This window comes from Theobroma umbraticum, unplaced genomic scaffold (genome assembly GCF_002168275.2).
Source record: "Theobroma umbraticum cultivar Fairchild unplaced genomic scaffold, ASM216827v3 scaffold_12.0, whole genome shotgun sequence".
In the NCBI taxonomy this organism is placed as follows: Eukaryota; Viridiplantae; Streptophyta; class Magnoliopsida; order Malvales; family Malvaceae; genus Theobroma; species Theobroma umbraticum.
Window position 1 is genome coordinate 2,251,843 of NW_018397272.1, and position 26,658 is coordinate 2,278,500.

Here is a 26,658-nt window from a genome sequence, read left to right on the forward strand (position 1 = left end):
TTAATGATTGACAATGTTTTGCACTAATAAAATCAATCCACTAAGCACTCACCGGAATATAACAAAATTATCAAATTTCTATAATATTTTTTTACAGCAAAATAATATAGAAGAAAACTTAGAGAATGTTTGAGAAAGGAAGGAAATATTTTTTTGTTTACTGATGTACTTTTGTTGTCTAAAAGATGGTCCTTTTTATAGGCTTAGATGCTTATTCCTTACAGACACAGTGTGTGTCGCTTTCAAACGATCACACCTGTTTATTTCAAATAGACATAGCTCTTGGTTTTTCCTAACATAGGTGACTCCTTTTTTTTTCCTTATTTCTAACATATATAATTTTTCCAATGTCATTTTTCAACAAACATTTTATTTGAAAATGTTCCAACAATCCTTTCATTTTCAAATTAATCCAAATTTTCAATAATCTAGGAAATTGTTTGCATAAATGAAGGTGTCTTTCAATTGAACCTTCACTTAGTGAAAATATGTTAAAGTTAATTAAAATTGCATGGTAGACTATGTTTTGAACTTGCTATTCCATTTGGTTAACGAAACACATCTCACACAACGATTTCAACACTATGAATGCACAGTATCTGGTGATACTTTTATGGCCATACGTCTGTATCTTCTTTTCATGAATGTTGTTAGAGCCAAGGCCTTGAACTTTTAAAAGTGACCTCGCTTCATACTCACATAAATCCTATTAAGAATGCCCCTGTAACTAAAACATTCTAACAAATTTATGTTATGGATCTATTAAAAGTATATAACTCATCATTTCCTTACCATTACGAGTACCTAACACTTTATTTGGGATGGAATATAATATATTATATCATAGTACTAGTAGTCACATACAAATGATGTACTTTGTCTCATTGAACTCTAGATTTGATGTTATACCAAGCGTTGAGTCGAGTTTTCATCATGGGTGACTTTTAATTTATGAGCTTGAACCCTATCCCCTTTGAGGTCTTATTTACAAGATCTTTAGCAAGACTTTTTGTTAAAAAATCCACTAAGTTTTCACTAGACCTCACAAAAGTTACAATGACCACTTTATTAGAAATTAATTGTCAAATATAGGTATGTCTTAATCCATTATGTCTAGACTTCCATAGAGTAAATTTCTTAGCCATTCGACTTCCTTGGTGATAACAGCCAATGTAATAAACTCGACTGTCATGAAAAAATCTTTTATACACATTTGCTTTTTAGATCTTCAAGAAATGGCATCCCCACCAGGCATAAAGATCCATCCACTTGTGGAAGAATGATCTTTTAAACTTGTAATCTAACTAGCATTCGAATATCCTTCTAATACTTATGGATATCCATTATAGCAAAGTCCATAATTGATTGTTTTTTTTAAGTATCTTAGTACTTGATTTATGACTTACCAATACAAAGTACCTATATTACTTGTATATCTATTTAACTTTCCAACAACAAATACTATATCTGGCTTTGTACATATCATTGCATACATCAACCAACCTATTAGTCTTGCATGTTGTAATTGATCAACAGCCCAACCAGCATTAGATACTAAATTAATTTGAAGATCCATGGGTGTAGATGCTGTGTATAATTATTAAGATCAAACCTTCTAAGCACTTGTTCAATTTAGTGCAATTGAGATAAAGTTATGTTATTTTCATTTCGAAATATTTTAATTCCTAAAATGACATCTGCTACACCCATATCTTTATTTGCAAAGTTATTTGATAAAAACTTCTTTGTCTCCTCGATTTGTTCCTAATCTGTACCCAAAATTAACATATCATCCACATATAAGCAAATTATAACACCTTTACCATTTTGAAATTTGCTATATATGCACTTGATAGACACATTTATGTTAGAGCCATTCGCTAAAACAATTTCATTAGAGTTTTTATGCCATTGCTTTGGTGCTTGTTTAAGCCTATACAATGATTTGACAAGTTTATAAACTTTATGTTCTTGTCCTGAAACAATAAACCTTCTGGTTGTTCTGTGTAGACTTTCCCTTCTAATTCACCATTTAAAATTGTTGTTTTGACATCCATTTAATGAATTACCAACTTATAAATTGATGCAAGAAAAATTAGAAATCTACTTGTAGCAAGAGGAAAAATATCAAAGTAGTCAATCTCTTACTCTTGTGTAAAGCCCTTAGCTAGTAATCTTGCTTTAAACTTGTCTATGGTTCCATCCACTTTTATTTTCATTTTGAAAATCCATTTACAACTTATTGGTTTGGAACTTGGTGGAAGATCAACCAAAATTCAAGTATTATTTGGCATTATTAAGTCCATCTCATCATTAATTACTTCCTTCCAAAATGCAAAATCTTGAGACTTTATTGCTTTGTCATGTGAAATAGGGTCCGATTCCAAATTAAAACAATAAGGAATCTAGATTCATAATTATTTTGTTCCAATGGAATGACTTTTGATTGAATTGATTGTAGTAGTTGTAATTGTCTTGAAACAAATTTGAATATATTTTTAACAAATATTGCATCTCTTGATTCAATAATAGCATTGACTGGAATTGAATCAGTTGGTTCAATTACCATGAACCTATATGCTTTATTATGTTGTACATATCCTATGAATATGCATTCTATTCCTTTTTCACCCAATTTCTTTCTTTTGGGTTTCGAAACTTTAACTACAACTCTACATCCCCAAACCTTTATATAACTAATATATGATTTTCATTTTTTCCATTGCTCATATAGGGTCATTTTAGTTTCTTTTTTAAGAACTCTATTTAATATGTGACAAGCTGTTAACAAAGCTTATTCCCAAAAACTTTTTCCAAGACCTAAATATGATAACATAGCGTTTACCATTTTGGTCAATACCCTATTTTTTCTTTCTGCTATGCCATTTATGTTATGGTGTGTAAGGTGCTGAAATATGTTGGATTATCTCAATGGAGGTAAAATAACTTGGACTTTAATATTTTTCACCTCTATCCGATTGTAAACATTCGATAAAAGATTCACATTGTAATTCAACTTCGGATTTATAAGCCTTAAATTTATCAAGTACTTCATTTTTAGAATGCAACAAATATGCTTAACAATATCTAGAGAAATCATCAATGAATATGACAAAATATTTCTTTCCAGCTAATGTAGATGTACTATGCATATTACACACATCACTATGTATTAATTTAAGTAATTTGGCATTTCTTTTAACTTTAGGAAAAAGATTTCTAGTTATTTTTGTTAGCATGCATGTGTTGCATTTATATCTGTTGGAACATTTTCAAATAAAACGTTTGTTGAAAAATCATATTGAAAAAATTATGTCAGTTGAAAATAGAAAAAAAAAAGAGTCACGTCTTTTGAGAAAAATCAAGAGTTATGTCTATTTGAAATAGACATGTGTGATTGTTTGAAAGAGATATAAATTGTGTCTATTGGGAATAGGCATCTAAGGACCATTCTTTAGACAACAGAAGTATATCGGTAAACAGAAAAAATCTTTCCTTCCTTTCTCAAACATTTTTCAAGTTTTTTTTATATTATTTTGCTGCAGAAAAATGTTATAGATGTTTGATCTTGTTATACTCCGATGAGTGTTCAGTGGATTGATTTTGTCAATTCAAAATGCAGTCAATTATTAAGATTTATTGTATCATCAAGATTTATACACCGGCGACTCTTTTGCATATAAGTAAAACGAATAACACTTTAAAGACAGTAACATTGATATATTCATTGAAGCTAATTTTTACATTATCTAGTTCAGTGTTCTAACATTTATAACTTCTTAATTTAATTAATAGCCTTTCAGTGTTCACCAAAAGTAAAGTTGGTGTCATCGTTTGAAGAGGCCTAAGTCCTCCGGCTATAATTGGGAACAAGTTAACAGTATCCAAAGGAAACCACAAGATCGACACAGCAGCTGGGGTATCCCTAGGCCTTCTTCATATGCTTTAGCTTTATTAGACAAAGGGGAATGAACAAAAAATGTCTTGAGATAACATGCAGGTTGTGGGAGAAATCCAGGCTGAACATATATCGGTAATCATAGCCACACCAAAAAGTTGCAAGCACTAAATGTGTTTGTGAAGAGCCAGGCAGGCAAGAGAGGCAAAATTTAATGAGATAATGTTGCACAGATTTGGACGTAGGTAAAGGCATAAGCATATATCTCTTGAAGAGAATCATGCAAATGTAAGATGGTTGTGACAAGTAAGAAATATCTACGCCTGAATTCTGCAGGCCCATGAAAATCTTATGTTTGAAAAGTACCCATGTTTTGTTCTGTTCTATTTTGTAACTTATTATTCCCACAGTTGTTCCATTCCAATAACACACTCTCTGTTACTGCTCTCTCCAGCATTAGCACATCACTGAACCTTTTGTCACTTTCTTTGCCCCACAGGAAAAGGACCCCAAACCTTCTTTTCCATATTGAACTTGCTTCAATTTTTTTAAGTTTCCTTTTACTAAAAGGTAAACATGTACAGCAACATGGAAGTGTACTCTCTAAATCGTTCAGTTTTTCTTTTTCTTTTTCATTTTAGTTTCCATGGATAACCATAATTTCTACATTAATTCTTTCCTTCTTAAAAAAAGAAGAAATTGAAATAAAGAAAGAAAGAAAGAAAGAAACAGGAATACTGCTAGACTGAAAAAGAGTACTAGTTCACTGGTTCAACTGTTGGATTTTGTGGGAATAGTTACAAGGACAGAGATGCTGATGATAATAAGGGCTGTTCTGAATCCTGATTAATCTAGAAAATAATCCCTTCTCTTTGCCCTGCAATGACGTCTCAGCTATTCTTTGGACACTCTTTTTAGTTCTAAATCCATTTACTAGGTTTGGAAAGCCTTGTTCTTCATGAAGCTCCTACTCCAAGAAAATCTATAAAGGGTGGTGGTGATGCGGTAGTCTCCAAATGGCTTGCTGCTGCCTTCTCTGCAGCTGATGGTGATGATGATGATGTTTCAGTGACTGTGACCTGAGATACTGACGCTATGGAGTCTGAGAAACCAGATCGCTGATGGTTACTTGATTGCTGCATTAACATCTGTGAAGGATGAGAATATGGATAGGAAGCAGTCAAGGTTGTTTCGTCTTGGAGCATATTCCATTGCCTACTATTCCATCTGAAGCTTTCTGGCCTGATGTAATCTGCAAAAACACACAATTTACCCTTTCACAAAAAAAAAACCAAAAATCAATAATCAAATGCAGCAAAAAGAAGTTTTTTTTTTTTTTAACGAAAGACCAAGAAATTGAAGATGGTCTTCTTTGGAAAATAAATAAGTGCTTAAAGTTGAACTTCACTAATGATTAGTAATATATGAACTTGTAAATGCAACAGTTCTGTTAATCTTACACTAGGATGACTAAACGTAGAAGAGAAACTTCATGAAAGATTTGTAAATTTAGCTTAAAGTAGCCAATGAAAGGAAGCACAAAAGTAAATGTATAAAGGTTGTGAAATGACATAAAGTAGGGACCAAAAGGACAAACCAGAAAAGAAATCTAAGGGTGTCCGATTTCTACAAGCTCCTTCCCCAGGAGAAAAAGAGTTGTGGCTCTTAGACCCAAGAAACAAATCTCTAACACAGGTTGCAGCTCCTTTCCTTGAAGTCTTGTTGTAAAAGCCGTTAGACCCAACAGATGGGTTTTTAGGGGAGTTTGTGTTGTTGCCATTAGCCGCCTCTCTGCAGTTAAGGTTCCCATTTTCTTCCATCTTTCTTTGAATAGCTTGACTTAGCTTTCTCCTTCTATAGGCACTAGCCTGCTCCCTGTATTTCCTTGCCATTATAACATGCCATTGGTTTTTGACAGCATTATCAGTTCTCCCGGGGAAAAGCCTAGCAATCATCGCCCATTTGTTACCATATGCTTTATGAGCTGTCATCAGCCTTTCTTCTTCCTCTTCACTAAAAGCCTTTTTGTTGATCCTTGGGTCAAGTTGATTAAACCACCTCAATCTACAACTTTTACCTTCAAATTAATTAAAGGTTTTACATGTTAATTTGTCATTATTCAAGCACAAGCTTCATATGTATTTTCATCATGGAGGGGAAAAAATGCATAAAAGGAACAGAACTTTGCAAGAATTTCTTTAACAGATTTTACCTGTTCTTCCTTGCAACTTCTCAGCTATAAGATTCCAGTTTTGAGGTCCATAAAGTGCAACAAGTTCCTTGAGTTTAGAGTCCTCGGCAGGTTTCCAATGCCCTCTAGCACAAACCTTAGACTGCCCAACATCCTTCCCACTGAGAAAACAATCACCAGGGTTATCTTCATTCATACAGATTCTTCTCCTTATATCCTCCATGGAAACTGCAGCATTGTTTTCTCCAAACTCATCAATGGATTCAGAGCCCTTAGAAAAATGACCACCTACCTCACAGTTTCGGGCATCCGCTTCCAAGCTACAAGGACAGTAGATCACACATGAAATCCCCATGTGACCCTTCACAGGAATATTATCACCACAGTAACATATATTTTGTGAAGAGTAAACATGATAGGTTGGACTAATAGAAAGAGAATCCATGTGTTTTAACACCTCCATTGATGAGCTGGAAGGTGAATATATGCTGTTGCAATTGGACAAGCCATTATTTTCTTGGTGACAACAGGAGCTGTTGTGGAACTGCTGCACGGTCGTCTTCATATCCCAAAATGGTAAAAATAAAGTACAGATAAAAACAAACAAGGGAAGAGAGAGATATTTGCAAAGGAAACAAGTGAGACCGAGAGAGATGCACGAAATAAATAAATAAAAAGGGAGAAATAGAGAGATCGCTGCTAGTTAGCAGAACAAAAAAAAAAAGGCTTTTGTTTTCGTTCTAACAGAAAATCCAAACGACTACTCATCTTCTGTTGTAGGAGTTTCACTTCTCTGACAGAAACCCGACCCCTAGTTTGACTCTTTCTGTGAAAGGACAGATTTCTACGTCACTTCAAAGAGCGTGGAGCACAGTGATCTACTTAACTCATTCAACAATGGAAAACTGCACGCACTTTGATTATAATGTTGTGGGACTTTGAAGCTTAATAAATAGAAAATTCATTTATCAGTTATTATTGCACAAGTAGAATATTAACATTTTGAGTTGCAACCCTTTAATTTGACAGTACAAAAACTTGATCTAACAAGTGTTACATTTATTTTTGTAGATGGTTCAAATTAATTAATTCAATTTCGAGTCTCTTTCTTCTTTGGATTTAGGATACCCTTCGGCTTGTACTGTTAGATACCAATGAATACATTTTTGTGTATAAATACCGTCCTGTGTACAAACCCATTTTTGCTACCATAATTTGATTTGCAAATATAAAATATGAAAGGCGGGCGGCGGGCGAACGGTTTAGCGGGGTTCTCGACTTTTCACCCTATCTGCCTTGTTTCTGCTGCTGCAATGGAACCAAACTCACAGAATTACTACTGCGTGAATGAATAAATCTTAGATGCCTGGTGTTTGAATTGCTCATCATTTGTTATTCTTTTGTTCCCTTGTATCACTTACTCATTTGTGGGCTATGCCACCTCATCCTCATCTCACGCGTGAACTCTCTCAGTCAAAGAGCCCCGAGCTTCCTTTTTTTTTCTTTTTCTCAATTCTTGGATTCTCTATAGCTTAAGAAAACAAGGGGCACTGCTGGCCTATGGGAAGGTTACTCTCCTGCCCTTGCAAAAGGTCCCTCCTATTCACCTTTAATTCAAATGGCAAAGAAATAAGGAGAAACTAGCCTTCAAAACAAAACGCCACTTCCCTGGCTATATCTTCACTCACCCAAAAAGCCAGTAATAGATAACTCGGAGCTCTCTCCATCTTAATCACTGTTAGATACATAACTTTGATCCAGACCTCTGCTCTAACACTAGGAGATTTTATTCATTTAACTACCTCAGATAGACCCAGCACCCAAGGCCTTTAACTAAGCTCTTCTTCTTGTTTTGTTTTATAATGTTTTTTGGATCTGCATAACAGAAGTACCATTGCATGAAACACTATATGAGTTTTCAATAATGGTAACAGTACCAGCTCATGCATTAATCTCCAAAGTCAGTTTGGACCCACCAGCTTCACCTGTTTCCTTTTGGTTACAGTAACTCCCAAAACACCCTCAGGTTGTATTAATTGCCAAAATCTTTCATGTTTCTGAGTTTAACTACCGAATCCCTCGAAGAATTTCAAAATTTTTGTATATATACCTAGACAAAAACTCAAGCTTCAGGATGGGGTCGGAAATATTTTATCTCAATGTCATTGTCAGTGTCATATGACTATTTCTAGGGGAAAAAAAAAATCAAAAAAGCCTCTCAATACTTGTTAGTGCCACAAATTTAACACAAGATGAATAAATCTTCAAAATAATGACAAAGATACAACTTAATTGCTGATTATATCTTTTCCCAAGAAATGATGTTTGATAAAAGTTTTCTTTTATTAAGTATTTTAAAGAAATAGAAGTTACTTTGTCATAGCAATGTTTACTTGAAAAAGAATAACACTGCAAATTTCAGATGGGGTAAAATTATAAAGGTGCAAAAATCTTTACAGTGCATTAACCATGCGTTCCAGGGGGAAATCAAAAGAATAAACAAAGGAACAAGGAATGACGGGGAGGAAGAACAAGTTTGCTTCTTGACCTAGTCATGATCATTTAGTGTTAATTACCCCATATTTAATGCAACCCTTCCAATACAGTCAAAACGGTAAACCATATTCTCAAGGCAACTTCACTGCCTGATTTGGCTCAAATTCTCTTGGACACAATTAAACCATTGAGTATTTTCACTTGCAACCGGTGACCAGGCATTCTAATTTACACCCACAAAACTTTTCCACCCCAATTAAAAATAATACAAGTCCACTTCTTTTCTCTTAGCATTCTTTCTCCAGGTATGATAGCAGCAGCCACACGCCCTTGTTGACTTCAATTGCAGTATCACCCCTCACCTTTATGTAACTTGATGCAGTGAGCCTAGAGATTTTGATGCCCTAAGATGGGAAGCTACATTGCCAAAGCAACTGGTACAGAAATTGATGGTGTGTGTGTCTATATATATATATATATAAAGTATGTACAAGTAAGGCACCATTTCTTTTTCTTAGAAAGAAAACGTTTTAAGTGGGAAACCTCTCATATGCATAATCTTCAATAACAGAATTGTCCATCAAAATAATATTACATGTACTACACAGGGAAGAAATCAAATCAAAAGACTGTCAACATCAATCCCTTTCTACTAAGTTAAATTTATGTGCATTAAGGCAACCTTAATTAGTGTAATGTCCTTTCCAAGTTAGACCCCGCTGGCTGATGCCAAGTGTTAAGAGAAAGCTTTATTTAATTTGCCAAAGAAATGAAAATGGCATTACGGTTAATATATAACTATATATCAGTCAAATTTAAACCATATCTGCAGTATCTCATACTGCTTTTCACCCACCTATGTCAATTTTACCAAGAGCTGAGATCGGAATATTGCAACATTCAATCATTGCTTTCTCATAATCTTAATAAAATTTCTGATAACTGTGAAACTCAAAGCTGGTTATATCGGATGCATGAATTATTATAAAGTCGTAGTTACCTAGATGTTATAGGCTAACATCAGTTGTATAAGGGGCCGTAAAAATATCAGTCACTCAGTTGAGCCTATGAGTAGTTGTCTTGCCTTTAAAGGTCGACCTTCACTTTTTGACTCCCTTGGCTTTAAGTTCTAGACTTTTTGTTACTTCTCCAATTATTTTTTTTAATCATTTAATGCAGTAAATAGGGCAGGATCATGCCACACTTCTTTGAAATAAGTGTTTTCTCCTCGTGTAGATTTAAGCCTTGGTTTTTTAGGCTTTTATATGGTTCCTGCTCTAAATCACTAACTACATGTGGCCTGTCTCTTGTCCCTTCTCAAGTAACCTTGATTCTCACAGCCACAATTTAGATAAGGTTGTATGAAATTAGGAGAGGGGTCTTCCTTCCAAAAGTGTTTTCAATGTGATTGTTCAAGCAACTGCTATAAAAGTCTAATTGACCATGAAATCCAGCATTCCTACTTTGAACTCCATTTATTTAATATTTCCACTATAATTTTCGTGGCTAGGTGGAAATTAATTTTGCCAGTACTGGTAGAGAGCAAAACCTGAAGACTAAATCTAGCTTTCAGAAAGTTAAGGGAGTTATGTTGATAAATGATAAGCACATAGCTAGGAAGATAACCAACACCCAATCCACAAGCCATGCACAAACATTCTTTCCTTCAACAATAAGCACTTTTACGTGTATATTCCAAGTAATGTTAATGAACAAAGAAAGCCATTCAGCAGGCAACAACTGTGCTGGTGCAAAAAGGAAGCTGAATTCTTCTTTATTGTGACATAGTAGTGTAGTAGATCAGTGTTATATTTCTTTATAAATTCTAGGTCTACCAGAATAGCAACATTGTTCACGTGTCACTGATAAGTGTTATGCACATCCCAAAAGAGGATGTGAAGAAATGATAGATTTTGGATTATTAAGTTGAGACTAAACTATTCTAATGGAATCAATAAACATGCTGCCACTAGAACTCAAACAATAAATACAAAAGGATCAACCCAGTAAAGTGAGCATACTGAATTACTTCTGTGATTATGAAACAAAACTAAGATCAGATCTAAGGGTTATAGAATGAAATTGATGAATTAAATTGATAGGGAGAGAATCTCATCTTAGCCCTTTAGTCTAACACAATCATAAGAAAGCTAAACTACAACAAATTTGACTTAAAACAACATATTTTTAAAATATTTTATTAAAAATATTTTTAATAGCACTTTCTTTAATACTTTTTAGAACAATTTTTAAGATTCAACTTCACTATATAAATTTTTAGATACATTATGAATAAAATGTAATTATAGAAATTACATACACAAGCAAATGTTACACTTTTTTATATTGCTACTAAATGTGAAAAAAGTGAAATTAAAAGTTTAAATAGCTGCACTTTTTAAGATTTCACTTTATAATAAAATATGTTACCTAAAGAAGTGTGATTATAATTCAATTTTGTTGTAGTGCTAAGAAAAAGATCATGCAGAGGCAAACCAAAGAGTCTCCCAAGAGTTTAAGCATAAGGTGAAGGCTAACCTTCTCAGGTTCTGAGCTATTAGTGAAATAGGATATAAGCATGGGAGGAAGATCCAGGGAAGCTGCAAATCTCCTCTTGAACCAGCTCTTTACTGCAAGTGACATCTTCATCACTCAATTCAAAATCAAATTTGAGCCTTTCATAAGTTAAAGATAGTATCTTGAGAGCAACTGCCTTCTGCAGCAGGCATTTCACAAATTCATTCTCACTTTTATAGCCAAAGAAGTGATGTGCCACAACTATCTTGGGATTATGCAGAAATTCAACTATTAGTTCCCCTTCTTCATTGTTCAACTCAATAAACGATTGTTCCAAAGCATAAGCTTGAATATGATCATCAAACCTTTCCCAATATTGAGCTTTATACTGCAAATCTACCCAGAACAACGACATTTATGAGAACTTAATCTATAGGCAATCAAAAAGGTAAAATCCAAATTGGAAGAAGGTAATGTCCCAAGAAGGTAATGTCCTTTATTTGAAGAACAATGACATCTATTTCTATCTTCTTCAAATAAAGGTAATGTCCCAAGAAGGTAAGAAGAGCAATAAGATGTGTTGAAGATGGAAGATTGATTTGCATCTTGGCGTGAAACTTTTAAAATTATTTAGTAAAGTGACAATCATATGGTTGTCACATGCTTTCTTTACTTAGTTGATGAGCTTGCTATGCTCATGTTCTATTTTTATTTTGTTCATTTCTTCCGTTTATTCTACTGGTTAATAACCTTGTTTCTTGTAATGGCCAAGCAGCCAATGTCCTTTCTTTTTTGCAATGTATCAGACAACTGTGTGGAGTCCATTAGTTAGTTTCCTTTGTATTTATGTCAATATTTAAACTAGCTCTATAGCCGTTATCAAAATTATTCCCTTCTTTCTTCACTGAGTTTCTTGTTTAATTTTTTCTCTGCTTCACCATTTTCAATCCTTTAAAAAATTATTTCATTTACTTTAAAATCTAATATGATATGAGAGTTTAAATGAATCTTGAGGGACTGTAGAGAAGGTTTCTTGGGTGTTGTTTTCTTGTTTTGCTTTGGCTTCAAACTCTTTGGTTTTAGCTATTGTTCTAATGGCTTCTTCAAGTTTGAGTATTATTGCTCTCCCTATTTTCTCAAGGCAAAATTATCAGATATGGGTGATTAAGATGGAGGCTTATCTAAGAGCCTATGAGTTGTGCGAGATCGTTGATGTTGGAGGTGATCCCCTTATTTGGAGAGACATTAATCCGATTATTGCTCAATTGAAACAACTTTTCAATTCTTCATTCTATAATTTCAGATTCTATATTTACTAGAATCTTGAATTGCAAATCACTTAAGGAAACTTGGGATAAGATAAAAGAAGAATTTTATGGGAATGACAGGACTAGAAAACTTCAGGTTTTGAACCTTTGGAGAAAGTTTGAGATTTTGAAAATGGGTGATGATGAGACTGTTCAAGATTGCTCAAACAACATTCACAAAATTGTGAATTATTTAAGGTTGCTTATTGAAAATTTTTCAAAAAAGAGGATAGAGAACAAGTGTTTAGTAAGTCTTTAAGAGAAATATGAATCCAAAATCTCATCTTTGGAAGATTCTAAAAAGTTAAGTTCAATTTCAATGAATGAGCTTGTGAATGCTTTATAGGTTCAATAATAGAGAAGGGTATTGAGGTAAGATGGTTATGTTGAGGGTGCTTTGATGGCTTGGAATTTAGATAAATGTTCAAGTAGTGGAAACAATAAAAAGTTAGGGGATGAAAGAAAAGCTAAGGGTAAGAAAAACATTAAGAAGAAGCAAGGTAATCAAAAAAGAACCTTTCCACCTAGCTCATACTACAAGAAGACAAATCATACTAAAAAGTTTTGCTGGTATAGGCCACATGTAAATCTAGAGCTTGTAACTAGCAAGGTTGTGTAGAGCAAGTTTGTAAGAATGGAGATGGTAGGTTGGAAGAAAGGGCTACTGTTGCTGAGCAAAATGACCAAGCTGAAAAAAAGGTTTTGTTTATGGCAAAGTAGGTTGAAAATGATGAAAAAAAGGACACCTAGTTACTAAATAGTGGATGCTTGAACCACTTAACTGACAACAAAGAAAACTTTCTTGTATTTGATGGTACGTTTAGGACCTAAATAAAGATTGGTAATGATGACTTCTTACTGATTTATGGGGTTGGGACAGTGGGAGTTCAAACACTTGATGGCTTGAAATCAATCTCAAAAGTATACTATGCACTAGAGGTATGTCAAACTTTTTTGAGTGTGGGATAGTTATGGATGATAACTATGACCTAACATTTAAAAACAAGGCCTATAAGATAAAAGATCCTATTGGAAAGGAGTTATTCACAATAAAAATGAAAAACAAGTGTTTCTTTTTTAACTAGTTAAGGTTAAGTATGTTACTTATAAGTGTATCTCAACTGACAATGAACTCCGATAAAAGAGATATAGTCATGTAAACCATTATTATCTAACACAGATGGCTTTACATAATTTGGTTGATGGCCTTCCTGAAATTTCAAAGTCTAATCATGTATGCATCATCTTTTAGTTTGGGAAACAAAGTAGAACAGCAGTTCCCAAAACAAGAATATGGAAAGCATCACAAAAATTAGAGTGAGTTCATACAGACATTGGTGGCCCTATGAAAACCTTGTCTTTGAATAGAAGTAAGTTTTACTTATTGTTTATTAATGATTTAACATGTTTTAGTTGGATTTACTTTCTGAACCATAAATCTGAAGCAGTGAATGCTTTTGTGAAGTATAAAGCTCTTGTTGAAAATCAAGCCAACTTAACTATTAAGGTTTTAAGGAGTAACAATGGAATTGAATGTAGTGTTAATGAGTTTGAGAAGTATTTAAGTCAATTTGGTATTGTTCGTCAAGACACGGTGACTTATAGTCCCCATCAGAATAAGGTTTTAGAAAGGAAAAATAGAACAGTAATGGAAATGACCTGTTACTTACTATTTGAAATGAGCTTACCAAAGTTCCTATAGGTAAAAGGTGCTAATATTGCCTCTTATCTTAAATTTAGCTCAGACTAAAGCTCTTACAAACAAGACCACATATGAAGCATGATTTGGTATTAAACCTTCAGCAACTCATTTCAAAGTTTTTCGTTTTGTTTGCTATACAAAGATACTTAATGCCAAGAGAAGCAAACTTGATGAAAAGTCACTAGTTACAATTCTTCTTGGCTACAGTGAAGTCTCTAAGTGATATAGAATGCTTGATATAAAGACCAATAAATTTCTTATAAGTAAGGATGTAAGGTTTGATGAAAAAATGAAATGGAATTGGGAAACCAATGAAATTGAAAACAACATTGATAAATGTATTATTACTAATACTTTTGCAAATTATGAGCTAGAATATGAATCTGATGAGAATGTTGATAAAGCTTCTGTCAAAGGAACTAGATCTCTATAAGATATTTATGAAAGATATCACATTGCAACCACTGAACCAAATTGTTACGCTGAAACAACATCTGATAAACATTAAAAGTAGGCAATGGAAGCAGAAATCATGATGATCAACAAGCACAACACTTGGATCTTGGTTAATAGGCCATAAAATATAAAAGTTATAAGAGTTAAGTGGGTTTATAAGACAAAACTTAATTTCGATGGTTCAATTAATAAGTTTAAGGCAAGGTTGGTTGTGAAGGGGTTCTCTCAAGTAGATGGAGTCGACTTGTTTGGGACTTTTGCACTAATAGCCAAACATGATACAATTAGACTACTGATGGCACTTGCAGTTAAAGGAAAAAAAGGTTGATTTGGCACTTAGATATAAAATCAGCTTTTTTAAATGGTGTTATTAATCTAAACATTTATATAAAGTAACTAAAAGTCTTTGCTGAACTAGGCAAATAAAATAAAATTTGCAAGTTGGTGAAGGCATTATATGGACTTGAATAGGCTCCAAGAGCTTGATATGGGAAGATTGATAACTTTCTAAGAAGTGAAGAATTCATACGCAGTGAAAGTGAGCCTACCCTTTATGTTTAAAGCTTTGAAGGTAAAGTGTAACTCATTATTTCTCTTTATGTTGATGTTCTGTTAATCACAAGACCAGATGGTGTTGTTTTGATTGAGCTCAAGAATAAATTGAAAGCTAAATTTGATATGAATGATTTAGGGAAAATGTCTTATTTCTTTGGTTTGCAAATTCAATAAATTGTTGGACATTTTCAAATACAAATATGATTTCATATCGAAATAGAAGGAAAGTTGTGACTGTTGAAAATTAAAAGAAGGGTTGTGTCTGTTGAAAATTAAATCAATAGACACTATAAAATAAGAAAAGAGTTACGTCTGTTGGAAAAGACCAACATGAGCAACTCTTTGAAACAGACACAAATAGTGTTTGTTGAGAACAGGCATCTATGCCTATAAAAGATGACCCTCTTTATCTAATGAACATCAGAAAAACAGTAATATCTCGTCTTCTTCCTCCTCAAACATCTTCCAAGTTTTCTTCTATACTATTTTCCTGCAGAAAAAATATTATAGAAGTTTGATAATCTTGTTATACTCCGGTGAGTGCTCAGTGGATTGATTTCGTCAGTGTAAAACGCCATCAATCACTAGGTTTCATTGTATCATCGAGGTTTATACGCCGGTAACTCTTTTGCACACTACAAGTAGGGGCGAATAAAACCTTAAGGACAGTGGCATTGATACACGCCTTGAAGCCAATTTCTAAGTTTTTCAGTTTGGTGTTCTAACATAAAAAACAAACAGTGTTCTGTTGCATCAAAAGAAATATTCCACTGAATTACTAAAAAAATTTAGAATGGAGAGCTGTAAACCAGTTACAACTCCACTGGTTGCTGGTAATAGCTTCAGCAAGGAGGATGAAGGTGTAGAAGCAGAAGTTACTTAGTATAGAAAGATTATTACTTGTCTTTTGTATCTTTCAGCATTAAGGCTTGATATTATGAATGTTACTAGCACACTTTCTCGATTTTTACAAGCTCCTTATGAGATTCATTTAACTATAGCAAAAAACGTTCTTACATATATTAAAATGATTCTTAGTTATGGCCTAAAGTTTCACAAGATTGGAAGCAAAGAGCTTAAACGTTTTCTTAATAGTGATTGGGCAATGAGCTTTGAAGATTCCAAAAACACTTGTGGCTTTGATTTTTCTTTTGGAAGTGCTGTGCTTAACTGGAATTCGAAAAGCAAGAAATTGTAGCTTAGTCTTCAGCAAAAATGGAGTATGTAGCAATTGCTTCAGCAACAAACCAAGCTCTTTGGCTCAGAAAAAGTTATCACTCATTTGAAGTTTGGAGAATCATATACAAGTGTTCTCTAGGTTAATAATCAATTAGCCATTGTTATGGCTAAAAATCTTGTTCAGCATGGTAAAACCAAACACATACGAGTCAAATACCATGTTATCAAGGAAGCTATAAAAACAATGAGCTTTAAGTAAAGCATTATAGCACCAATGACCAGTTGTCAGACATCTTTACTAAAAGACTCAGCAAAGATAAGTAGACATCTTTACTAAAAGACTCAGCAAAGATAAGTTTGAGTTACTAAGGTTGAAGTTGGGAGTCTACAAACTCAACTTCTAGGAAGTGTTTTGAATAAGGAAGATTGATTCGCATCTTGGCACGAAGCTTTTAAAATTATTTGGTAAAGTGACAATCATGTGGTTGTCACATGCTTTCTTTTATTTAGCTGATCAACGTGCTATGCACGTGTCTATTTTTATTCTGTTCATTTCTTCTTTTTATTCTGCTGGTTGTTTGGCTCGTTTCTTGTAATGGCCACATGACTTATTTCCTTCTGTTTTTGCAACGTATTAGACAACTATGTGGGTCCATCAATTAGTTTCATTTGTATTTGTGCTTGTATTTAAACCAGCTATATAACCGTTGTGAGTATTATTCTCTCTTTTCTTCACTGAGTTTCTTCTTCAATTTGTTCTCCGGTTCATCATTTTCAATCTTTCAAAAAATTATTTCATTAACTTTAAAAATCTAATAGGATGACACTTTTTTGCAATGGAACAAACCAAGATTTTGAAGATTAGTCCATCCATCACTGTTCCTTTTGTGTTCTTTAGCAACAAACTTGCCATTCCAAAAGGAAACCCAAGAAAAAAGGGAAAGGCATGAGACAAACTTTAACTACACTAATCAAATTTAATAAACACAGTAATGAGAATACAAAGAAATAAATACTTAAAGAAACCAAATATTAACACCAAGTTGCTTTACATGGGCAAGATTTCCCACCAATATTCTAATGTACTCAAAATCTTCCTCATCTTGTGTTTATGCTAAATGAAAAAGTGTGGCTTCAATGATGATGGAAGGCAAAGTGCTCAAAGAAATCTTCATTAAATCTCCAAAGTATTTAAGTGATGATAAACATGGCACATTAACTTCTAGCTTCAAACATATCCCAAGTAACCAACGAAACACAAGGTGTTTAAGCCGCATGCTTTCACACCATGAAGTCTTAAAATTAAGTAATATATAGCAACTATCAATACTCAAGCTCTCAAGAACATGACAATTAGATATAAACTCTTTTAGAGTTACATCTGATGGAGTTAGCCCTTACTTGCAATACTTTGTTATACTGTTTAGCCAAAGACATTATGAACTTGTAACAGCAATCTCTGTTATTGTAAAAAGAATGGGCAAAAACAAAGGTCAAGTATTGATAAGAACAAAGTTGATATTTCATGTATAGTTAAAGTTTAATTACAAGCTTTATATACATAGCATGCAAACATAACACTTGTAAGCAACAACAAACAAGTGTTAAGATGGAAATTAGCTTAAGGCATGCAAGCCTACAAGTACTAGTATGTGAGGATAACTAAATTGCATATTATATAACCAATACAATAAAGGAAAAGAGAATTTATGGAGAAGCACATGTGATGAAAGCATGCATTGAACTTAACACTTCTCCTTAATGCTTGCGTTGTTCACACTTAATTTGTTCCTCAATAATTCATATCTCGACTTGGTAAAGTTTTAGTCATAACATTAACTATTTGCAATTCTGAACAATGGTACTAAACATTAATCTCCCTTCTTATCTTGACATTCATGATAACATGGAATTTGACATGGATATGTTTCATTTTGTCATGGAATACCAAGTTCTTGATGATTTTTATAGTAAACTTATTGTCAACCATGAAAACTGTGGGATTTTTTTTTGAGGAAATTATAGATCTAAGAACATTTTCTTTAACAAAATTGGTTGGTTAAATGTTGCTACTATTGCAATATATTTTGCTTTAGCAGAGGATTGGGCTATAAGAGTTTACTTGTAAAAACTCGATAAGAAGACACCATTTGTAATAGTGAATACATCGCTTGAGATGCTCTTGGAGTCATATACATTAACAACCTAGTTACTATCAAATTCTTTTTACATTTCCTTTTTGAATTTATCTAAGGCAGTATCATCTCTTCCAATAACTAGAAGATCATTAAATGTGTTTGGCTCGTCAACAATAGAAGTTGCTTACATGCAAACATCATTCCAATTAATTTGAAAACATTTTCTTCTCATCGGAACATTCATACAAAACTCTCCAAAAGGGTTATAATTTGTGTAGGATTTGTTTTAAAACATTTAAGCATATTCAACATCTACCATTTGCCCCACACTTAATAGATTTTGAGATATTTCAAGCACAAGAAAAACCTTAAGAATGTACCTTACATTAAATGAAGTTTGAATGGAAACCGAGCCTTTCCCTGTTACAAGTAGAACGTCCCTGTTTCCTATCTGAACATAAGATCGATGCTGTGAATTCAATTCAATAAACAGCTCTGGATTAGAAGTCATATGGTTCGATGCAACATTGTCCAATAACCACTAACTCGTATAAACAATAGTAGCTTTAGTCAGTGCCATGACTAAGGTTTCTTTTACCACTTTTTCTTTTTCAGTCTCAATTGCTGGTTTATCTAGTGCAGTTTGCTTATTCTTACAAACTTTCTTGACGTGTCCCAATTCACTGCATGTCTTGCACTTTGCATCAATGCCAAACCAATAGTTTTCTTCTAAATGAATTTTTTTTTTCTTACAAAAGGTACAAAACTTAAACTTACTCTTTTTGTAAGTAGTCTGACTTGCATGAGATGGCTTTGTATCCTTGTCCCTTGCATTATTCTTGTTGTTACTGTGAAAGCTGACTTTGCCTTTAAGTTTGGATGACAAGGCATTTTCGACACTTGTACTCAGTCATGTGTCCTCTTTTACTCAGTCGCCTAAAATGCACTTACTATTTTAGTAATAGTAAGTTGAGGAGATTTTTTTGATTGCTTTAGGGAGGCTATAGTAGCTTCGAATTTTTCAAGTATGTTGATTACTATCTTTCCTACGACACAAGCCTCAAGTAACTTCTCACCTAACATTCTGATTTGATTAACAAGCCGCATGACTTGATCAACATACTTTTTTATAGATTGAATATCCTTCATTCTCATCAAGTCAAGCTTTTGCCTAGGATTGAGAGCTTACATGTACCTAGTTCTAGTAATACTAAGGAATTCTTCTTAGAGTGCATCCGAAGCTTGTTTGGCCATTTAACAGCCCATTATCCTACCGACTATCATCTCAAACATGGCAGAATGAAGGAATGACAAAGCCCAATAGCATTTGGCAATGTCTTCTTCATATTGTTTAACTTAAACTGCAGATGCATTATTTTTTAATAGTAATACCTTAGTTTCATTTTCAACCACATTCTAAATATTATAGCCTTTCAAATAGGCTTTCATCTTGATAGCCCATACTGAGTAGCTAGTGCCATCAAATACTGATGGTGGTTGATGTGTGATGGTAAGGGTTAGAGTAATCATATTTTTGTGGTGAATGTTAGTGAGTTTTTCTAAGGTCTTTGAGAATAAGTAAAGCTTATAGGATCCTACAAGAATCGAGCATAAGCTTTGATACCATGTTATGCAATTAAGCAAGAGACATTATGAGACTACAACAATAGCCTTCGTTATTGTAAGAAGAATTGGAGAAAACAAAGGTCAAGTATTCATAAGAAAAAAGAAGATATTTCACATATAGTTAAAGCTTCATTACATGCTTTATATACACTACATGCAAACATAACACTTGTAAACAATAGTAAACAGGTGCTGAGATGAAAATTAGCTTGAGGCATGCAAGCCTATAGGTATTGATATGTGAAGACAACTAAAGTGCATATTAAATAACCAATACAACAAAGTAAAAGAGAGTTTATGGAGAAGCACATGTGATGAAAGCATGAAACTTAACATACTCCTTAATGTGAAAAGTTAGTTTTCAATTTGGAAAACTAGTGTCGTGTGCTAATTACATGTCTTTTACTTGGTGGTTATTTGGTTTCTTTATTCTATTTTCATGTTGGCCATGTTTTGGTAGTTAATGCAAATGTAAGGGACAACCCACAAATTTAGTGGTGTGGCAATCCCAAGTAATGCTATCTAATTTCTTTTAATTTCATTTATTTGTTTTTGAGCATTATCTTTTGTAAGGTTATAAAAGTCATTATCCTTGTTGATGAAAGTGTGTGATTATCTTCTTCTTTTTGTTTTAACACTCAACAATCTCTTAACTATCTCAAAATTCTAAGATCATCATCCATTGCACAATTAAATATGCAAAAGGTCTTAAGAAAAGCAAAAGTTAGAAAGCTTGGTTGCTTAGAATTAAAATGAAAGCCCCTTAAAAAACTTGCTATGATGATCGAACTTTGTCATGCAAAAAAAATGTATTAGGCAAAAGCATAATGTTCTTTAGATAATGTTACGAGTAAACTAATAGCTATTGAGAGAACTTGAACCTGTACTTGCCTTGAAATAGCAAACTCAATGCAGCCTAAAACTTCAGGTTCAAGATCCCAAAATGATCCTACACACATCTCAAAGCTAAATTTGTATCGCTTCAAGGCTCAATGATGGCTTAAAGTGTTGCTGATGAAAGAATAGCTAGATTCACTTATCATTTTGTATGGTATTGTAGAAAAGTCAACCACAAGGTTGAACTTCCAAAGGTGGAGGCATCTTTTGGACAAAATGCTGGTTTGAATAGAAAGTTTGGTTGGCAAGAAAGAATGTGATGGAGAAGTGTATATACTAATGCACTTATCTTATTTTGTTCTTCAAGCATAGTGGTGAAGACAACAAAGAGCTTCCACTTTTGGAGTTTGGTAATATGTAAGATCTTAGCTCAACTGGTTGCCAAGTATATTGGTACACTATGTTGTACTTCAATGGAAGTTTCCATCTTATACATTTCATTGTTGCTATTTTAAAATTCGGTTGTTGAAAATGTTTTTATATTCATTTCAAATTATTTGATGTAAATTCAATTTAGATTTATTATCTTATTTAAAAAGTGAAATAAGAAAAAGAAATTTTCTATATGACTAGTGCTTTTTATTAAAATAATTTAATACAATTTTATAACAATCTTAGTAATATTTTGTATTTATTTATGATAAAAACGGTATATTTATACAACAAAATATTTTAGATTGGGTTTGTGTTCAAAAAACATTTTCAAGCCTAGCCTCAATCCTGCTGATTTGTGGACCAAAGACCAGGCCTACTGAGTAATTGGAGCGAATTATATACAACATAACTGATTCTGGGCTGCATATTTACATTGGTCCATGAGAAAACTGGGTCTAAGAGACCTAGAGCTTACCTGGCTCAACCCACTTCTCAACTATCTTGATCTCCAGGCTAGGTTAAGTGCAAGGATTCAAATTTAAATAAACAAGATTTAGATGTTGGGGTGCTCTTTGCAAACTTTTTTGATTTAGAAAGATTTAATGATAGTTCCTTGACCTTTCTGTTGTAAAAGTTTATAAGGGTTGTCTGATAGAAAAGAAAATAAGTGGATTTTTAGATAATTAAAAATATTTAAAAGAAAATTTCATATTAAGACATTAATATGTTACGTTTTTAAGAATATATATCTTTATTATAAATATTATCTTTTAATAAAAATTAAAAGGATTTCAATTGAATACGCCCGTAAACCAAATATTTTGAACTATGATAGTAAAGTTGTGATGACTAGTTGACTCCAAGGTATATATGATTGCTTGAATATTTGTAAGATAGCAATTTGGATGGACGTGTATAGCTTTTAGCATGGAGCTGGGAGCCCCGAAATGATGGGATCCCAAAAAAAACATTGCACTGCTGCATTTGTCACTTGGAATTCAATTTCATATTGGCTTCAATTAATCCCTGAATGGCATATCCATTTGTCTCAACTACTGATTGAGATGGACAAGCTTAAATGAAGAGCCACTGACATCGGGTCCATTACCATTAGCAAAATTAATTTTCCAGATATATATAGAGATCACCCACTTTCCCATATCCACTCAGCCAACCTGGCTCACACCATGTTCACAAGCCAATGTCCACTGGCTGCTCCTTCAATAACTGCCAGCGGTCCTACCCTTTCTCCTTTCGGTGCATGTCACACCTCATCCACAAAATAAGCCATTGGTGAATCAAAGCTGGAAAGAATGCGCAAACTGCGCTTTGACACGCCACAAGGATATGGAAATTGCCATTGTCGCATTGACATTGCTACCTTTGTCACCCCTTCAATCCTTCAATCAATATGTCTCGAATTCCAATATCCGTCCTACGTTAGACAAAGAGCACCATTAATTATTAACCATCTCAGAAATTTCATATTTGTGAATGTTATTGGGGTACATTAAAGAAAAGCAAACGTAATGGTGAACTGGGCCTGAATTAGTTAAATAGGATGCCACCTCGATGCTTAATTATCAGATAAGAAATAGGTTGATTACAAAAACATGCATGGGGTGGGTGGAACATGTACATCACAACGAAATTACTTTAAACCTTTTTGTCATTGTATGAAAAAACAATGTGGTACTCCTTCACGTGCTTCCCAAACCTCTGTTTTCTTTTGGGACAAAAATATCTGCCGACAATTCGTCAAGAACACATTTTCACTTTTGCACCAAGATATTACAACCCCCCCAAGCCAATTTCATTTGCATATGTACGTACTTTGATAACATGGAAAACCATTATTCAAAAGATTTTGCACTTAAACTTATAGATATTTTCACATTCAATATAATTATAAAATGTTTGCCTTAATTAAGTATCAACTAAAGAGAAGTGATAATGTACTAGAAGAAAATTGTTACATAGATTCCTGCTGTGACATTAGAGATAGGGCAGTTGGGACTCGGTTTTGACACATTAGGGAAAGGGTTTTATGCTTGATTTATACAATAATTAGGATCTCCGCATATCGGGGCTTGGGTTTTTAGTGTAAATTGCCTAATTATGTGGCTTGCAGCAAGGAATCAAGTTGGCACGTGAATGGAATACTGTTCAACCTCATAGCAAGATTTAATGGGAACAAACACAACAGTGATGTAGAGAAAGGGCGATTATCTTGCTAATTGCCATCCTGTTGGGTTGGGACAAGAGCATCTGCTTTCCATTCCATCCTTCAAATTGTAATGTGTCGGTGCCTGCCTTTTTCTTTTTCAGTTCCTCACAAGTTTAATTTCCAGTTGAATGCTAATTATCAGAGCTTTGAAAAGGCAAAACAAAGTCATGTTTGCTTGTCCAAATGTCGTCTGCTTGAATTCTTTAAAGGGCACCCACACAATTATTAGGTGGGGTGTTAGATGTGTATTAATTTTGGGATATCTCTTGGAAATACCTTCAAATCACTTGTAACAAAATAAAAATCTATGCCCATTTTATGTCCCACAGCCAAATTGTTATAGTGGGATTGAGATATCAATTATATTGAACAGATTAAAGAGAGCATCACTTGTGCATGTGATGGGTATATATGTATTCCATATTGGAAGAAACGTGTTGGAATCCCCCTTGCTCAAATCAAATAAATTAGCAAATGTGCGTTCTACTTCTCATGCCTCTTGCTGCCATTAGCAAAAAGGTGTATAAGGTCATGGAAAAAGGATCTATGGAATCGATTAAGAACTTAAGCTGATAAGGTTGCAGGGGAAAGTGCAGCAAAATGGGACGACCATTTTCGTCTAATAATAACCCAAAGATGTACTTTTTGGCTTTAGTGCAGCATATGCCAGAACCAATAATGATGATGATGATACTTAAGCTGTGAAGAAAAGTTAAGATCTCTCTGTCCTCACAAATTGCTGAATCTTTTAACTTTGGATAATTGTTCAAAGTACACAACAAGAAAGACAGTGGCTTCTCACAAGCAAGCAAAAGTGCCTTTTGGCTTGAAAAAACACCTTCTATTCATCATTTGATGTAGCAGTAGCTGGATAGTAAGAATGCCCTTTAGGCAGAATCTCAGTAATAATATGCCTCTAAATACAGTACTCTCTCTCTCCCACAGCAGTTACCCCCAGGCTTCAATTCAAAGCCAATAGAACTGCAAAAACTCTCAATAATGCCACACAGGAAAGGGCTCTTCAAAAATCAATCTTGACCCAAGATTCACCCTCATACTATTCTACTATATAGTATTCTTTTTTAACTCACATTAGTTTTTGTTCAGACAAATATCTTAGACTATAGCAACGGCTGTTATAGTACGCTTAGGGGTTGTTGAAACTTAAAACCTAAACTGCCCTCCAGTGTAAGTCTGTCCAAACGACCAACCGGCTGGAGCAACATTGTAAGTGACAACACTGCGGCCATCACTGGTTGTAACAAGAAAAGAGAGGCTTTGACCATTAAGATAAGAATTGCTCTGCCAGTTCTGGCCCCAGTTTCTTGACATTGGCTGCCATCTGGTCCTTGAACCCTTAATGGATACAGAATGAACATCACCAGCACCTCCAACATTGGTGATCAGTACTAAATTGAAGTAGGAATGTCCATTAATTGTGAACCTGATACCCCCACTTCTCCTGCACCTCACCCTGCAAAACAGAAAATTTTATACCTTATTAAGCACATTAGAAATATAAGAGAAAATGTGGAAACTTTTTGGTAAAATTAGTTAATTGTGTTACCTTCTGTAAATTACTGGAACAATACCAGCTCTGTATTGGGCAATGTGTTGGAAAATAGGCTGAGAGAGATCGAAGTGGTGATTAGGAGGGTCACACCAGCCTCCTGGAGGGCAGAAGTTGGTGGCTGTGACCACAATGGAGCCCGGCAGGCACCATTGTGGGTCATTGACACACCTGAGCTCAAAGCAGGCGCCACAGCTCAAGCCATTGTCAAACAATGAAGTGCTCAATGCTGCTGTGTTAATACCATAACCTTGGCTATATAGATTTCCATAACCACAAGCTCCACCTATAGCAATACCAGAATATAATGCATTAAGTAAAGTAGATTACCAAGAATAACACGCCAATCACAAGAATAAACAGAAAAGGTGATGTGGAATGTACCCATTGTTCCAGAAGCATCACCACCTCCGTAGAAAGTGGCATGAGCGTTGATCCAGAGTCCTAGGTACCCATGATGGGCATGATTCCTTGGAAAACCATGAACAAAGTTGAGGACTGAGAGCAATACAACTAGAGGAAACCCCAAAAGCCCCATTGCCCTGCATATGAAAAAACATACTCCATAAACCCCTCAACATTATGTGAAAAAATTGTACTAAGACTAACAAAGAGTACAAGCATATTTAAGTACTACTAGAAAGCCTTTGTTTTTTTTTTTTTCATTATGCTGTTTTAAAGTTTTTTAAAAAAAAAACCCTGGAAGAGGAAGGAAAAGAAGATTGGGACTAGTAAATGAACCTTGAAAGGAGTTGTTTGTAGAAATGAAGAGGGGGTGTTTGAAGGGAATAAATAGAGGGCAGTCAACATCCTGCCTGACTGAACCTGACAACAATTGAGCTGTTGGGACCAAGCAACTGCGTTGTGGCTTTTGGGGACTCTTGATTTTGAGGAAACAAATGCAGTTTTTATGGGGCTAGAAAAGCGGTTTTCAAGGCTCAAACCGCGTGGTTTTGAGGAGTGTTTACAGCCATAGGGGAACAAACAAGGCATGAATCCTAAGTGGGGTGCAGGTGAATTTGGCTCTCTGCTTGAAATCCTTAATTAGCTCACTAGCATGTAGGCGAACAACATTGGATGACAAAAACTGAATTGGCTTCATCTAGGAGTGAAACTTTGCTCCTATGAAGATTTTTGGGGCCATTAACTCTGCACTCTCAACTTGTTTCGAATCCTTTGTTAAAAGTTTCCACATCATTTCACTACATGTTCATTCATAAACAAACTACTAGTTTCCAAATTAACTAATTTTCTCACTTTGCACGTAAACCACGCTAGAATTTGAACTCTGAATCTTCTTTAAAGAAGGAGAGATGTGGCTATCAATTAAGTTATATCTCCGTCACCAAGTCATGAACACTTTTAAAGTTAAAACATCTTTGATCGATCTAAACATGATTAAATCTTCTTTTAATACTAATATGGCAAAGAAAATTGAAAGTCTATTTTCAATTAGAATAAAAAATTGACAATACGTATATGTGGATGGACCTTGCATGATGGCTACTAAATCATATTCATGGA

At 34.1% G+C, this 26,658-nt stretch overlaps 3 protein-coding genes across 4 annotated transcripts; all 3 read right to left on the minus strand.

Annotated features, from left to right (window-relative positions):
* Positions 1-4,722: 4,722 nt before the first annotated feature.
* MYB110 (myb domain protein 110) lies at positions 4,723-6,534 on the minus strand. Its single transcript, XM_021442054.2, has 3 exons — positions 6,111-6,534; positions 5,496-5,975; positions 4,723-5,150 (listed from the first exon to the last, which is right to left on the minus strand). Exons 1-3 carry the CDS (start codon positions 6,532-6,534, stop codon positions 4,855-4,857), a joined length of 1,200 nt encoding a protein of 399 aa, XP_021297729.2. The 3' UTR covers positions 4,723-4,854.
* Positions 6,535-11,142: 4,608 nt separating this feature from the next.
* Positions 11,143-17,476, minus strand: LOC149526479 (uncharacterized). Its single transcript, XM_089785371.1, has 2 exons — positions 17,417-17,476; positions 11,143-11,490 (listed from the first exon to the last, which is right to left on the minus strand). The coding sequence occupies exons 1-2, from the start codon at positions 17,474-17,476 to the stop codon at positions 11,143-11,145; spliced, it is 408 nt and encodes a 135-aa protein (XP_089641497.1).
* A 6,907-nt stretch (positions 17,477-24,383) lies between these two features.
* On the minus strand, positions 24,384-26,019 carry LOC110426612 (expansin-A5-like). Of its 2 annotated transcripts, XM_021441861.2 has the most exons (4): positions 25,876-26,019; positions 25,519-25,676; positions 25,132-25,420; positions 24,384-25,038 (listed from the first exon to the last, which is right to left on the minus strand). In XM_021441861.2, the coding sequence occupies exons 2-4, from the start codon at positions 25,670-25,672 to the stop codon at positions 24,729-24,731; spliced, it is 753 nt and encodes a 250-aa protein (XP_021297536.1). In that variant the 5' UTR covers positions 25,673-25,676; positions 25,876-26,019; the 3' UTR covers positions 24,384-24,728. The 2 variants fall into 2 exon arrangements, with proteins under 2 accessions (XP_021297536.1, XP_021297537.1); XM_021441862.2 differs by lacking the exon at positions 25,876-26,019 and having other exon boundaries at positions 25,519-25,705.
* Positions 26,020-26,658: the final 639 nt, after the last annotated feature.

Excerpts from the sequence above, each read along its gene's own strand:
- MYB110 (XM_021442054.2), bottom strand. The coding sequence starts at position 6,534 with ATGGATTCTCTTTCTATTAGTCCAACCTATCATGTTTACTCTTCACAA. Across the intron at positions 5,976-6,110 it reads GAAGTTGCAAGGAAGAACAG|GTAAAAGTTGTAGATTGAGG; the intron begins GTAAAATCTGTT and ends ATTAATTTGAAG. Across the intron at positions 5,151-5,495 it reads ACCCTTAGATTTCTTTTCTG|ATTACATCAGGCCAGAAAGC; the intron begins GTTTGTCCTTTT and ends GTGTTTTTGCAG.
- LOC110426612 (XM_021441861.2), bottom strand. The coding sequence starts at position 25,672 with ATGGGGCTTTTGGGGTTTCCTCTAGTTGTATTGCTCTCAGTCCTCAAC. Across the intron at positions 25,421-25,518 it reads TGATGCTTCTGGAACAATGG|GTGGAGCTTGTGGTTATGGA; the intron begins GTACATTCCACA and ends GTATTGCTATAG. Across the intron at positions 25,039-25,131 it reads GTTCCAGTAATTTACAGAAG|GGTGAGGTGCAGGAGAAGTG; the intron begins GTAACACAATTA and ends TCTGTTTTGCAG.
- LOC149526479 (XM_089785371.1), bottom strand. The coding sequence starts at position 17,476 with ATGAAGATTTCTTTGAGCACTTTGCCTTCCATCATCATTGAAGCCACA. Across the intron at positions 11,491-17,416 it reads AAGCCACACTTTTTCATTTA|TATAAAGCTCAATATTGGGA; the intron begins GCATAAACACAA and ends GTAGATTTGCAG.